The following is a 16,181-nucleotide window of genomic DNA, read 5'->3' as shown; positions in this document are numbered from 1 at the left end:
TACATCAACTTCCCAATCAACTTTCTATAAGAAGAAGAGTCTGATAATGTAACACCTTCTTCAAGAGAGAACTTGATACTCGGATCCATTGGTATAGTAGAAGGTTTGCATCCAAGAAGTCATGTTGTAGACAATAACTCCAAAATGTACTTCCTTTGACACACTGATATCCCTTTAGATGATCTCGCTATCTCCAGACCAATAAAATATTTAGCTGGACCAAGATCTCTCAGCTTGAAATGAGATTGTAACCCTCCAATGAACTTCTTGATCATACTATCATCATTGCTAACGACTAGTATATCATCCACATAAACCAAAACTCCTATTATAACACCATCCTTGTATCGCATGAACATAGTATGATCTGAATGTGATTTAGAGAATCCCATTCCAGTTAAAGTAGAATAGAGCTTGAGAAACCACTGTCTCGAAGCCTGTTTCAACCCATATATTGATTTATGTAGCTTACACACTGCATTCTTGGGAAGAACTTCTCCTGTAATCTCTTCATAACCCTGTGGAATCTTCATGTATATCTCCTCAGTAAGATCACCATTCAAGAAAGCATTTGAAATGTCTAATTTATGGACTGATCAGTTCATCTTAGCCGCTAGAAGCAAAAGCATGCGAACTGAGGTATGTTTGGCAACAAGGGAGAAGGTTTCTTCATAGTCTAACCCTTCCTGTTGAGTATACCCTTTTGCGACTAGTCTTGACTTAGGTCTCTCAATCGTACTATCAGCATTGTATTTGATTGTATTCACCCATTTACAACCAATTGCTTTCTTATCCGGAGGTAGAGTAGTAATTCTCCATGTCTATGTTCTTGTCATAGCTCCAATCTCCACTCCCATCGAATTAATCCAAACCTTATGACCCTTTGCTTCTGAATATGTTTGTGGTATGAAGTCTTTGGTGATAGTATTAATGAAGGCACATAAAGGCTCAGATAGTAATGAATAAGAGATATAGTTCGAGATAGTAAATGGAATATTGGAAGTAGTAATATAGCAATGAAAGTCCTGCAAGTGTTTAGGGGGTTTCTTTGGTCTGTGAGACTTTGATTCGAAAGGAACCACAGTCTCGGAAGATGATACATAAGGATTTGGATGTACATCAGACGATGTTGTTCCAGAGGGAACAACATCAGGGGTTGCAGGTGAATGAAAATGAGGAAAGAAATCTTTGGTCATGTCTTTGATGTTAGACGATGCCAAAGGGAAAATATCCTCATGAAAAAAGAACATGTCTCGAGACAGAAACGGCATGTGTTTCTATATCTAACAGCTTATACCCTTTAAACCCAGTGGGATATCCTAAGAAAATACAAGCTCTAAACCGTGGCTAGAACTTATGTCTACCCTTAGGAGGAGTGGAACAATAACATAAACACCCAAAGGTTTTCAAAGAATGATAGTCAGGGGTTTTTTCGTTAATTTCTCATACGGTGACTTGTTTTCTAGGACAGGAGTGAGAAGTATATTGATAAGAAAGACAGCAGTTAACACACAATCACCCTAAAACTCTAGAGGAATATTTGATTGAAACAAAAGAGATCTAGCTACATTCAAGATATGCTGATGTTTTCTCTCTACTACCGAGTTTTGTTGAGGTGTTTCAAAACAAGAGTGATATGCAACAATGCCTTTCTCAAGAAACAAATCAGTAAATTTCAATTCATGAGCATTATAAAATCTAACTGCTTGAACTTTAAGTTTGTATTGAGTTTCTTCCATCGCTATAAACCCGGGAAAAATATGTAATACATCAGATTTATTTTTCATCAAATATATCCAAGTAGCTCGACTATGATCATCTAAAATTGTCAGAAAATATCTATGATCATCAACTGTGGGTGTAGAGAATGGTCCCCATGTATCAATGTGAACTAGTTCAAATGGTTTAGAACAAATATTATTTCTAGATTTGAAAGGGAAATGTGTTTGTTTCGCAAGATGACAAATATGACAAACATGTGAACTCTGTTTTTCATTCTTTAATCTTTTTAAACACAACAAATCAGAAAGAACATCAATTTTTGAACTAGATGGTTAACCCAATCTATTATGCCAAGTAGATGAATCAATAGTAAAGCTAGAACATACCGGTGGAAAGGAACAACTGGTAGACACATCTTGTAAACAAACTGACTGAGTATTTTTATTGAAATCCATGACGTATAAATTCCCAACTTGACTACCTTAACCAATCATCAATTTCTGTGTAAGTTCCTGAATAAACCATTGATCAGAAGTAAAGCTCACTTTAGAATTCAAAGTCTTAGTTAAAACACTAACACTGATCAAGTTGAATTTAAACTCAGGAATATACAGAACATTATGCAGAGATATATCATCAGTTAGTTGAATGAATCCTATGCCTTCTATATGAACTGTGTATCCATTAGGAAGAGTGACATAAGTATTCTCTAATGATCTATATTCTACATAAAGGTCTTTAGTGTGGGAGACGTGGTGAGTAGCCCCTGAATCTAATACCCAATCTCTAAGAGACAAAACCGGTTCTGTAGATACTGAAGAAACGAGCATGTCATAATAAGATTTGGAATATAGATCAAGGAAAGTACCTGAAATCTGTGAGATAACAGGCACATAATGTGAAGTCGAAGCAAAGGATTTGTCAGGTAAGGACTCAATCTGTGATTCGTGAAGTTTGGAACTAAGATAAGAAATCATGGTCTGAATCTGATCTCTAGACATATCTGCCTTCATTTGATCTGACTTCTCTGTTTGTTGTTCTGAGGCGACTTGAACTGGTATAGTAGCCAGATTGGTAGAACCAATAGTCTGAGGTTTCTTCCACTTTGAAGGACCAGAACCCGGAGGGTAACCATGTATCTTGTAGCATTTGTCAGCTATATGACCCATCTTGTGACAGTGAGAACACTTAGGTTTCTGGTAGCCAGTCTGGGCCAAGAGAGTGTGAGGTTGCTCAGCAAGATTAGAGGACTGAAACTGAAATGCAGACGGATTAGCTATGCTCTTCAAGGAGTGACCAACAGATCGCTGACTCTCATCCTGATCAAGCATGTTGTATATCTCTGTTAATCCCGGTCTTGGTTTCATGTTCAATATTTGTCCACGAATGTTGGCAAAGCTCTCATTAAGCCCCATAAGAAACTGAATGATCCTACTCGTCTCAGCTTCTTCTACCAGCTCCTTAACATGATCACAATTACAATGCTTCACATTAGTAGTTCTTGTGTTCGCTAACTGCTCCCACAACGTCTTCTTCTTCGTGTAATATGTTGACAGATCAAGGTTCTCCTGCTTCAAGGTCATGATAGATTGTTCGAGTTGATACTTCCTCGGAAGATTACTCACTCGAAACCTCAAATAAAAATCATTCCACATCTCAAATGCATCCTCATAGTACAGAATACTATCATATATCTCCTTATTCACTACATTCAACAACCACGCCTTCACCATACTGTTACATCGACTCCAAATCTTGAACAAATTGTCAGCAATATCTGGCCTAGGAAGCGATCCATCAACAAAACTCAATTTGTTCTTCGCATCTAAACTCATTCGCATCGCAATAGACCAGTTATTATAATTCATTCCATCTAAAACATGAGTAACAATCGATAGAGCTGGATGATCAGCTGAGTGAAGAAAGAACGGACTGTGAACGTCGAAGATCGGGAAAGTTGAAGATCGATCGCGTATGTTCGTCATCTCATGATGTGGAGTCATGATTGATTCGGTGAAATAGGTGTACGTCCTCTCGCTTTCCTTCCTTGCTTCACCATTGTAGAGAATCGGAGCTCGGAGATGATATGAGATCACGAAGAAGCTCGCAAAGGTGATTTGGATGCTTCCGAGATCAAATCAGCAACATAATCAGCTTCCGATCAGTAATCTGATGATGAAATCGTCAAGAAAAGAGAAGATAATCGAAAAATCTAAGCTCAATCGAAGGAATTTTCGCGGAAAAGCTCTGATACCATTTTAGTGTTTTTGATGTAAACTCAGATTTCTCATTGAAGGATAAAGTTTGTTACAATCAGTTTATATAAAAGTGTAACCAACTAAACCAAGAATAACCAACTGGCTTACATCATAATTAAGTTGATAATAAACCGGACGTTCCAGAGCCCTTAACCAACTACACTAAAATGTTCTGATGATAGTTGATGAAGTACAAAGCGGTCTAGCGAGATCGGGAAGTTGTTAGCTTGTGATCGGGAAGAAGTTCGTCCTGACATGGTGGTATGTTTTCTATACACTTCCTGGGAACAACGCCATTACATAGATTATTGAAATCATTTGAATCTGCTTCTTGAAAGTCAGATACTTAGGAAGCATTAGGTGGAGGAGTGATTCCAGTAAGTGCAGTGCTTGCTGATAAAGATGTGATGCTTCATATCAAACTTGGCCAACACGGAAGGTTCGCATAAGCATCTTTTCTTATTAACAGAGATTAGCATCTAAAGCTTGTTTTTTTTTTGTATTCCAGCACATTTGGTGGGAACCCTTTAGCTAGTGTTGTCGCTACGGCTTCTTTAGATGTTATCGAGCAAGAGAAACTCGTCAAAAGGTTATGCTTGTTACTTTCTAAATCTACTCGACTTCTTTCGATTAACATTTATCAGTTCTTGAATCTTGTAGATCAGCAAGTCTTAGAGAAGAACTGAGGATTCAACTGAATGAAATCAAGAAACAGTTTTCTAATTACATCAAAGAAGTACGAGGAAGAGGATTGTTCAATGCGGTTGAGTTCAACAGCGAAAGCTTATCTCTAGTTTCGGCTTATGATATTTGCTTGAGCCTGAAGGAGAGAGGAGTTTTGGCTAAACCGACTCACAACACCATTGTCCGGTTAACTCCACCACTTAAAAAAAAGCAGCTCAACCGGTCTGGTTTCTTAAGCGGTTTACCACTGGTTATCGATATTTTCTATTCCTTTTGCCAGCTCTGATGAACTACGAGAAGGCTTTAAGGCTCTTCATGATGTGCTTGAGATTGATCTTTCAAATCTGCAGAACACCAATTCCGGCAAAACTCCGGTTTCTCATTTAACCGAGTGTGATCGCTGCGGGAGAAACCTCTATGCTTGAACCAGCCGGAACTTGAGTAGGATCTGGTTTAAATTTTTTTTTTTTTGTTGTGATTCCACAGGGGACAACACTGGTTCCGTTTAGAAAGTAGATACTTTGTATTAAGCCGAACCGAATTGCAATGAGCTCGATAGAAATAACTCTGGTTCATTTCCGGTTTTGGCATTGAATAAAACCGAGATAGCTGTTTTAACATTTATCGGTTTTGCATTTATATTTCTGCTAAGAACTCAAAGAAAAATGTAGTATTGTTTTGTTTTCTTTGGTTTCCCCATTTTATGGTATTTGATTTAAAAATGTTAACAGTACTTTTTCAGACTTACCAGTAAAAAGAGAGGCTAATTAAAATATGATTTTGCAGTAAGAATAATTCTATTTGGATTGAAAAACTTGTTAAAAATATTCAGATTTTTAAGAAAATAGTGATAAAAATCTTATATATACTTCAAAAGATTGTTTCTTATAACCATGTGCACGTATCCATGAATTTTTCATACATGGATGTATTAATGTATGCATACACGGGTTGGCATGTATATTCTTTATATATTAACTGAGAAGAAAATGCTGTAACCACGGTCATTACTATAATGATTACTATAATGATTTTTAGAATCTTTAGAGAAATAGGTTGGTCTACGGAATTACCTAATGTGACTAAAATATATATGATAATTAATGATTTTAAATAATAAAGATTTGATTAAAATTAATGCATCTTTTATCATGTTTGTTTAATTTTAAACTATTAAAATAAATTAAACAACTATATTAACCATATAATAAAAATTTAGAGTTTTCTATATATGTTATATTTTGAATTTTTTAAAACGAATATAAACTACTAAAAATATTAAAAATCTCACATTTAAATTTTGTGATCCATGATTTAAAATATTTTTTATGACAAGATACAAATAATTACAAAATCATAGGATAAAAATGGCATTTGAGTGGCAAGTGAGTACACGCGCGACCTTTTATTTTCTCTGAACTTTCTCATTCTTGTTTGACCTAGGGCGGAGGCGCTGCGACTCCGGTGGTCTCTGCCGCTCGTAGAGCTCTCCTCCCGCTCGGAAATTGCTCTACATTGACGGTTGAGTGCAGATCTGGATTCTTCTTGGTGGTATCGCTCCTTCTCGCGAATCGTGTGGATCCTGTCGCGTAGGTCCCTATGAAGGCTTCGCCGCTCTGGTGGTTCAGCGAGAGTATGATGGTAGATCTCCGTTAGAGGACGACAGAGAGTCCATTGGAAATCGTAAAGTCAGCCATCGGGGTCGTGAACCTGTCTTGGACGGAAAAGATGTTGTTTGGTGTCATCGGATCTCTCTAACGGGATGGCGGTTCCCCCACGAGCTTTTCATCTCCGATCCGGTTTTGTCTTTTCCTCCGCTTTGAGAAGGTAGTGGTATGTAGCTACTCGACCTCTAAGTTGGCGATTCTTCCATAGATTGTGACGTTACGGTTTTTGGAGTCGGTCCTCCATTTCGGAACCGACATATGTGGCCGCGGGGCGACTCTGTGGATGACTTAAGTGATGGTTTTCAGCGGTGGATCTTGCGTCGGCTTTGATACCCTGGCCTTGAGAACCCTTGAAACCGGAATGGACAGCCATTAGTCTCCACCAGAGGAGGAGCCTTGCCTCTTCTGCCTTCTTTCCCACTGTTTAAGCGTTGAAGCACACACCAATTAACTTAATGTGCCAACAATACCACAATCGAATAGTATGTAATTGTAGCATTTTATTATCGAATCCACAAGAAACTAATGATCTATAACACTAAGAATACACAAACTTTCATAATCTAAGAAAACAAGAAGATTGATGTTTTGTAGCAAGCTAATATCCTAGGAATATAAACAAGGTGATTTCAAATCCAATCAAGAAATAAGTGCAAGAATTCAATCAAATGCTAAGGATGGATCCACGGGCAGAGATAATTGATATAAGGTGATCAATGTTCAATCTAGGATGTTCAAACAAAACAATCAACAAGTTTATTGGTCTAGATCTCATTCAAAATAGATTAATCCACTCCCGTGATAATAATTTCTATGCTAGTCATGCATCAAACATCAACTCCCGTTGGCTAACACATTCAAGCATGCATAAATCACAAGTCTACTAACCACTTAAACAACTTGGACATCAACTGCCGTTGGCCAAATATGTAAAAGATAATGCTAAGTTTATTCAAGCATTTTAACAAACACATTCCGGACGTAAAATAGCTTAAGGTCTAGATGAGAGTGATCAAATCTAATCTAGCATTAAAAACACTTAGCAAGCATAGAACATTGTTAGTCAAACAATAAGCATCCTAAATATCCACTTAATCACCGTAATCTACCTAACTCATGAATCACAAGGTCACTACTCACTAATCTCCATGAGAAACTTTAAACCCATGTAAGGATCAAGGCAAATCATGTTAATGAACAAGAGAAATACAAATATAAGATGAAGTATTTCATTAGATTATCAAAAAATTCAAGCTTTTACAAGTTTAGACAAAGTCTTGAGAGAAAATGAGATAAATTAGGATTTTTAGAGGCGAAAACTATATACAGGAGGTCCAAACTCAATTAAACCGAGTCAAACCGGAATAAACAGGTCAACGGCTCAAAATCTCATCCACGCTTCTTTCTCCCGCTCCAGCAAGCCGCTACGGAGCAGGGCCGGTCCTGGACAAAGCCTAATGAAACATTGTCCTCAAACTTTTTGAAAAATTTTATATGTAAATAGATCTTTAAATTAAAAAAAAAAAATTTAAACCCCCTAATTTTTTAAATCTTTGGCTCTCAAATTCTCAGGGCAGGCCCTGCTACGGAGCTAGCTTTGTTCCGAGCGGTGTCACCAAGTCGCTGCAGGAAGTCGATACGAAACAGGGACATGAGTCTTTTCCCAGCGGGTTCATCATGCCGCTGCGTCTATCCGCTGTGTTTGCTCGAGCTCGGACTTTGTCTTCTTCGTCTCAAGCTTCTCCATGGCCGCTACAACACTACCTCGTCATCAATCTGAGCTTCTCATGTCTTCAGCTCGAGCAGTGGCTTGCTTCGTGATCCATATCACCGAGGTTCTCGTCTCCTCCTTGACCTTACATCATCAATCGCCGTGACTGGTTCTCTTCACCGCCGAAGCCATCTCCACCGTTTTGCTCCACTACAGAGCCTCACGTTCAGGCCGTCTCAGCTCCTCCACCGTAATCATCAGCCACGACGAAACTCCTCACCACGGCCTTCACTCGCGACTGTTCTTCTCCGACCAGAAGCGCCTCTGCGAAGCTCCGGAACCAGACTCGTCACTTTTTTCCTCTTCGTTGCAATCCACCACGGGATCTCTGGCTCAAGTCGTCTCCTCTCCCGTGATCAGCCGGCCTCAGCCAAGTCGTCGTCGTCAGCCCAAGCTTCTGGTGTCGTTTGCACATCTCCAAGCCGCAGCCATCGTGGAGCTTCGTCGTCACTGGCTCACGACCTCTCTATCTCCGCGTCGTGGCCGTGATCATGTCGGAATCAAGCTCGCCGTCGGGATTCAGATCCGGCGAAAAGAAGTCGTGAGCTCCAATGGCTACTTTTGCTCTTTTTGCAAGTTTGGTCCTTCATCGTTTGGCTCACCACCCTTTGACCCCAAAACTATCGAAATAACATTTATATCCTCACGAATCAGCCCCAGATATTTTAATCGCGCGATCAGACCTTCCAAAATTACACAGTAGGTCCCTGCTCTCTTGATGGACACCAAATCCGCCTCAATCTTTGTAATTTGTAGGAATAACCTTGCAATTTCGTCTCAAACTTCTCAAGTGTGCACATTAGCCCCTGTTTATGCAATTATGCATATAAATGCAATACTAAGACCTAAATGCAACCTAGAATGATTAAAATGAGTTAAATGAGATGCTAAATACCATTAAGATCATGAGTTATCATCCACAACCATCACCTTTTATGTTTAGATCTGTGTGTATGAATGTCTGCTCTTTTTGCTTGTAACCTAGTGCTAATGTTTCGCCGGTGTGTCGGAATTTATGTAACTCCTCCGATGCCCTTTTTAGGGATGATAATTAATACAGTATATAATTATTATTCTAAAATAATCATATAAGTAAAAGTCTCATTTAATAATTATTAAGATTAAATATATATATATTATTTTATATTAAACTATATACCATATACCATATAAAATATATAAATATTTAATTTTGAAATTTACTTTAAACAATTTTTTTTTCGCTAAAGCTTTGAACAAACTTTGACAACCTATTTTTAAAAATTAAAAATTACTAAAATTATTAATCCGACAATGAAAATTTTGTCATCAATAATTTAAAGTTTTTTGTTATAGAAGATACAAATGATCAAAAAATCATATGAGTAGAAAACATCATTCAATAGACATTAATATTAAAATATACTATATATGTTAATATCATTTAAATTTAATTATATATCCTATCAAATAGAAAAAAAATATTGTTGAATTAATAAAATTTATTTATATGTTAATGTAATAGTTACTCACTTTTTAATTATTCAATATATATTTATTAAAAATAGTTTATATATATATAATGTTCATTACACGGATCTTAATCTAGGATCTTAATCTAGTGCAGATGTTATTACACGATGTGATAGCCCTTTTTATCTGACTAAGATCATTTTGAATGGTAAATTATATTAAGAGGACAAAATAAAAAAAAGATAAAAAAAAAATCTTTAATAAATATTTTGAAATCATTAATTAAGTAAATACATAACTTTGACGAGATTTCAAAATCTCTACTATATAAAAGGAACTAATTTAGAGACTCCTAAACTATGCCACATCAGCAAAAATATTCCTATCCAATCAAAGTTACACATCAATTTTAGTTTAACAAACCTAAATAAAATCCAACCTTAGTCGAAGCCCGTTCTCTAATCATATTACAACGAAGTCCATTTTGACCCACATTTATTCACCCGATCTTTTTCCACACCTTCCCATGCTTTTTCTCTATCCCTTCTCTAGAGTTTAAAGAAAAATCAATAGTCATCATAAATCTTATCATTTCCTTAGCTACCTAGATCTGTAACTGTCATCTTCCACTAATTCTACTAGCTCCATATAAATATGCCGATGTATCTTTCCGCAGCCAGAATTTCCCTCACAGTTGGTCGCCACCGGCTTCCATGCATGCGTGGCTAAGCAAATTTTCTGGCGAAGCTATCTACAGCCGGGTCCAATTTTGATCTGATGCTTTTGAAAAAATAACAAGGTTACGACATTTATAGTTACAAAATTCTCTCTGAGATTTTCATTTCCATTGAGCTTTGATTGGTTTCATGTCCGAAATCAAGAGAAAATGGTGAAGGGAACGATTACCACCATGGTAACACGTTTTCAATAATTCTAAATTTCAAAATACTTTATGAAATGTCAAGTCCAATAATACTAGATTTTAAATGATTCATGTTTTTGAAAAACAGTAGATTTGTGGTCACTATTGCTTCTGAACTCAGTTGTGTTTTCTTCCTTCTGTACAGTTATTGTTATCTAAAAGTTTTTAGGTGTATTAATGTTTGATAGTTTCTTCTTTTTTTGGGTGGAAGCAGCAGCAACAGCGAAGAACATTCATTCAAATGGGGACGGTTCTCAAAGTCGTGGACAACTCGGGAGCCAAGAAAGTGATGTGTATTCAAGCGCTAAAAGGTAAGAAAGGAGCTAGGCTTGGTGATACGATAGTTGCTTCGGTGAAAGAAGCCATGCCAAACGGTAAAGTGAAGAAAGGAGCGGTTGTGTATGGCGTGGTTGTGCGAGCTGCGATGCAGAGAGGTCGTGTTGATGGAAGCGAAGTTAGGTTTGATGATAACGCCGTTGTTCTTGTTGATAACAAAGATAAGAAGACTAAAACTGATCGCCAGCCGATTGGTACTCGAGTGTTTGGTCCTGTTCCTCACGAGCTTCGTAAGAAGAAGCATCTCAAGATTCTTGCTTTGGCTCAACACATTGCTTGAGACAACAACAGAAATTCCTAAACCAACCTAGTGTCTTTCTTTTTGTGTTCTTTAAACTCTCTTCAGTAATTTTTTCTTTTGGTTGAGTCTTCGTTAAGCTTACGAGGCACAATTTTTTTTTTGTTCCAATGAATTTATAGGTTCATAAACTATAAAACTCTCAAATAAAAGTTAGAAATAGTTCAGCTCGGGTTTGATTAAATTTAAGTATGTTACAAATGTTCACTAATCAGTAACCACCTTGCTCCCTGAGGCTAAATTTCCAAATTCACTCCTTTGATTTGGTTAAGTTACCAAACATTGTACTGAATTTAAATAGACTAGTATTCTTGTCCGCCGGTACTTATAAACTTATTTTACATCTTTATTATTTTTATTTTTGAAACTCATTTTACATCTTTATATATTTGAATATTTTATACCATTTTACTTTTCAAAAAATTAAAATGTCTAAGGTAATGTGTAACATATGGTGATGGATTTGAGTTTTCGTTGTGATTTTTTGAACTGATAAATTTCACTTTGTTTTTTATTTTACATTTATGTAAGTTCTCAGCTGTTATTTTTTTGATCGGGTGTTAATTATAAATCTATTGACTATTTTAAAATAGGAGAAATAGTATATAATAGTGTTTGGTAAATGTTTCATCCAAAAAATTGTATATCCATCAAATATAAAATATTAAATTTTTGTTTTAATCCAAATTTTTAATGCTCTTATACTTTGAAAAATAAACTGTTTTAACTTAATAGTTTGGTTTGTTTTTCCTAAAAAAATTATTCATATCACCAAACTACTGAAAACAAATATATAAGTTTAGTTTTATTATATATTTTAAGTTATCTCTCAGCTAAAATCTCACTATTTATTTTATAACATTTTTGGAATAAACTATTTGTATATGTTTATACATTATTTGATTTTAAAAACTATTTGTTTCATCATTGTTTTGTGCTAATTTGAATTAATGATTCATTTAACTTTCTTAATTATATAGTATAGATGTAACAAAATTATCTGAAAGTGGAATATATTTTTAAAATGATAGGGTAGACATAATCTATTTTAAGGAAGTTGTGTTGGAGGTGAGAGAATCATCAAGGAGGTGTGGTCATTCGCTTCGCTCATTGTTGTTTAAAATCAAGTTTGAGAAACTGGTGTTCATGTTATTACCATATTTCTTTTTCTTGCCTGCTTTTATTACTTGCCCAATCGATGTGCTTACAAAACAGGTTTTGCATTCAAACAGAACTTTATTGGTTTGTTCAAGCGTTCTCACATTACTTTTCAAGTATGCTAAATCATTTTAAGATCTTAGTAACTATGGCCATGCTAAATCATTTTAAGATCTTAGTAACTCTGACCATCTGGAGCCAGGACTTTGGGATGCAACTTATTGGGAATGCTTGCTCGAGCTGAATTACTTGATTTTCGTTTGATGTAAAAATCTTTAGATATATTAAGATACATGGAAAATACACCCTTCAATGTAAACCTTTAGGGCATTCTACTTACATTAAATAAACTATCCTATCATGTGCTGCCCCTTTCCAATGTTGCAGGTTCTCAATGGTACTTAGTAGAAGCAGTCCCTATGAGATTGGAGTGTCATAAGCTCCGGTAATCCTGCCGGAGCTTCATCTTCTCCAGCTTATCTTGCTCAAGGAAACAGTTCACGAATGTACACATTAGACCATATGCAATAAGATTTTTAGGCAGGTGATAACCAATTTTACTTAAAGCTAATACATCAATTAAATTTAAAGGTAAAGCTACAAAATCTACAGGTTAGATTTTAAAAAAAAAATTAAAGCAAAAGATCCAAAGCTACATCCTATACCATTCAACCCCATCATATAGATATGAAGAACGAAAGAAGAGAAAAAATAATAGAAAGAACCTCAAAGAATTCACTTTTCTTTGTCATCGGCATAGCGTATGGAAACGTTGGACACTCAGCTTCTAAGCTCTGAACTTTCTGGTTCGCGTAATTTCTGGAATCCATGAACACTCTCGGCTCTGGCTGAAACCAAAAGCTAGGATTTAGTCAACTCACTAATAGTTTTAGAACCATGTCATGTGGCAGTTGAGGAAGAGTGACTTCTGCGAATAGACATATGTTATCCTTAAATTGAGTCTCCTAAGTATCACAATCTTTCTTCAAGTTATTTTTAAAATGTATCACAAAGTCTTTTGCCATGTACACACTTTCTGGCTCAAATTTTTCGAATCCAACCTTCTTCAAAGCCACTATCCTCCAAGTTTCAGTCTCTCGCGCACGGAAGACACTATGGTTCATCCATTTTCAAATCTTTAATATCTCCAAAAAGGAAAAAAAACAGAGCTAATAATTTTCCATTAACTGCAAAAATTCAGACGCAAGCACATTCAAATGTATTCATAACATAACATAATGAAAAAATAAATGAGCTAAAAATGCAAAATATTGTACTTGATTGAGTTGTCGAGCTCTTGTGCAGTTGCGCAATCAAAGCTCCATGGAAATAAACGTGTTACCATGGTGGTAATCGTTCCCTTCACCATTTTCTCTTGATTTCGGACATGAAACCAATCAAAGCTCAATGGAAATGAAAATCTCAGAGAGAATTTTGTAACTATAAATGTCGTAACCTATTTATTTCAAAAGCATCAGATCGAAACTGGACCCGGCTGTAGATAGCTTCGCCAGAAAAGTTGCTTAGCCACACATGCATGGAAGCCGGTGGCGACCAACTGTGAGGGAAATTCTGGCTGCGGAAAGATACATCGGCATATTTATATGGAGCTAGTAGAATTAGTGGAAGATGACAGTTACAGATCTAGGTAGCTAAGGAAATGATAAGATTTATGATGACTATTGATTTTTCTTTAAACTCTAGAGAAGGGATAGAGAAAAAGCATGGGAAGGTGTGGAAAAAGATCGGGTGAATAAATGTGGGTCATATTTAAAGAAAATGGACTTCGTTGTAATATGATTAGAGAACGGGCTTCGACTAAGGTTGGATTTTATTTAGGTTTGTTAAACTAAAATTAAACATTTGTAACATACTTAAATTTAATCAAACCCGAGCTGAACTATTTCTAACTTTTATTTGAGAGTTTTATAGTTTATGAACCTATAAATTCATTGGAACAAAAAAAAAATTGTGCCTCGTAAGCTTAACGAAGACTCAACCAAAAGAAAAAATTACTGAAGAGAGTTTAAAGAACACAAAGAGTAGGACACTAGGTTGGTTTAGGAATTTCTGTTGTTGTCTCAAGCAATGTGTTGAGCCAAAGCAAGAATCTTGAGATGCTTCTTCTTACGAAGTTCGTGAGGAACAGGACCAAACACTCGAGTACCAATCGGCTGGCGATCAGTTTTAGTCTTCTTATCTTTGTTATCAACAAGAACAACGGCGTTATCATCAAACCTAACTTCGCTTCCATCAACACGACCTCTCTGCATCGCAGCTCGCACAACCACGCCATACACAACCGCTCCTTTCTTCACTTTACCGTTTGGCATGGCTTCTTTCACCGAAGCAACTATCGTATCACCAAGCCTAGCTCCTTTCTTACCTTTTAGCGCTTGAATACACATCACTTTCTTGGCTCCCGAGTTGTCCACGACTTTGAGAACCTTCCCCATTTGAATGAATGTCCTTCGCTGTTGCTGCTGCTTCCACCCAAAAAAAGAAGAAACTATCAAACATTAATACACCTAAAAACTTTTAGATAACAATAACTGTACAGAAGGAAGCAAACACAACTGAGTTCAGAAGCAATAGTGACCACAAATCTACTGTTTTTCAAACATGAATCATTTAAAATCTAGTATTATTGGACTTGACATTTCATAAAATATTTTGAAATTTAGAATTATTGAAAATATTTTAAGTAGTTTTCTAGTGATTTCTTCGTAGATTTTTTTTTAAAGAACCAAAAAAAAAACTAAATCTTATAGTAACAATAACCATATTAAATTCACCAATTCATCTAAAAGAATTTTAAAACTCATTAAAATAAAATCACTTCAATCTCTAGATTGAATACACCCCCTAAGTTGAAGAAGGTGTCTGACCTGAGAGAGGCTCACTTCATTCATCATTCCATAGGAGGTATTCATTAATCCGGATAAATCATTCTTAAGACCACCAAACAATGAACGACCTGCTCATTATATTATAAGATCAGACAACACAAATCAAATATTTTGAGCATAAACTGATAAAACCATCAAACACAAAAAAAAAAAAAATGTTATGTCATATGAATCAGTCTTTCAGAATCTGTTACAAAGTTCAAAACTTTTGATTTAATCTCATATCACTACTTCGAAATTTCCACTAGTATCTTACCACGAGATAATCTGGAAGCAAAAGCTGCCGCCATTTCTACAATTCACAAGTTTCTATCATTATGTCAATACTAAAGTAAAAACAAAATAATGAATAATCTTATCGTGAAAGAGAATAGATCTGGAAAAATGATAACTTACGAGTTGTTGATAGCGAAACAAAAAAAACAGATTCGTTGCAGAAGAATCGGATCAGTGAGTGATGAGATTGAGAGGGAGCGAGGCAGACAGTAAAGGGAAAGGTTCAAGGCTGGCAACAAAGGTAAAATAGCAGGTTTATTCAAGGGTATAATGGTCATAATGTTTAATTCTCCGGTATGTTTCTTCTTTCGGCCCAGACATTATATGTTTGGGCTTCAGTTCTTGTAGCTATTTTAAGCAATAAAAGGAATATATTATTATAAATCCATATTTTAAAATTTTGAAGGAGCTTTTATTTACAATTATTTTAAGCAATAAAAATGAATTATTTTTCGTTTATTAACAACTAAACACATGCTAAAAAAAATTATATTTAGATGCATTTTTAAAACTCGTCTTAAAAAGAATTTTGGATAGGTTTAATATTGAAGTTTGGGTGAAAGGAAATTCATTTAAAGTTGTAAAAGTCTGAAATAATTCCATCCGGCTCGGGTATGTCTGTGCTTTGTTTTTCAGTTATGTCAAGTGGTGAAGAGTTTGTGTTTAGGAGGAGTGTTTTCCCTTGGTCTTGGTGCAACGGTACAATTGTGATGTTGATCATGGCTAAT

General features: G+C 35.8%; 3 protein-coding genes across 4 annotated transcripts; 2 read left to right on the top strand and 1 right to left on the bottom strand.

Moving 5' to 3' along the window:
* Window positions 1-4,235: 4,235 nt before the first annotated feature.
* On the top strand, window positions 4,236-5,089 carry LOC111203885 (ornithine aminotransferase, mitochondrial-like). Its single transcript, XM_022697999.1, has 5 exons — window positions 4,236-4,241; window positions 4,331-4,419; window positions 4,489-4,569; window positions 4,641-4,850; window positions 4,945-5,089. Exons 1-5 carry the CDS (start codon window positions 4,236-4,238, stop codon window positions 5,087-5,089), a joined length of 531 nt encoding a protein of 176 aa, XP_022553720.1.
* A 5,589-nt stretch (window positions 5,090-10,678) lies between these two features.
* LOC106363404 (50S ribosomal protein HLP, mitochondrial) lies at window positions 10,679-11,887 on the top strand. The gene has a single exon (XM_022698347.2). The coding sequence runs from the start codon at window positions 10,718-10,720 to the stop codon at window positions 11,090-11,092; it is 375 nt and encodes a 124-aa protein (XP_022554068.1). The 5' UTR covers window positions 10,679-10,717; the 3' UTR covers window positions 11,093-11,887.
* A 1,329-nt stretch (window positions 11,888-13,216) lies between these two features.
* On the bottom strand, window positions 13,217-15,675 carry LOC106367635 (50S ribosomal protein HLP, mitochondrial-like). Of its 2 annotated transcripts, none has more exons than XM_013807450.3 (4): window positions 15,574-15,675; window positions 15,434-15,469; window positions 15,157-15,245; window positions 13,217-14,751 (listed from the first exon to the last, which is right to left on the bottom strand). In XM_013807450.3, the coding sequence occupies exons 2-4, from the start codon at window positions 15,465-15,467 to the stop codon at window positions 14,350-14,352; spliced, it is 525 nt and encodes a 174-aa protein (XP_013662904.1). In that variant the 5' UTR covers window positions 15,468-15,469; window positions 15,574-15,675; the 3' UTR covers window positions 13,217-14,349. The 2 variants fall into 2 exon arrangements, with proteins under 2 accessions (XP_013662904.1, XP_013662905.1); XM_013807451.3 differs by having other exon boundaries at window positions 15,434-15,486; window positions 15,574-15,662.
* Between the last annotated feature and the right edge of the window lie 506 nt (window positions 15,676-16,181).

The sequence above is a fragment of the Brassica napus genome, chromosome C9 (assembly GCF_020379485.1).
Source record: "Brassica napus cultivar Da-Ae chromosome C9, Da-Ae, whole genome shotgun sequence".
Classification (NCBI taxonomy): Eukaryota; Viridiplantae; Streptophyta; class Magnoliopsida; order Brassicales; family Brassicaceae; genus Brassica; species Brassica napus.
This window is presented reverse-complemented; position numbering and strand designations above follow the sequence as displayed.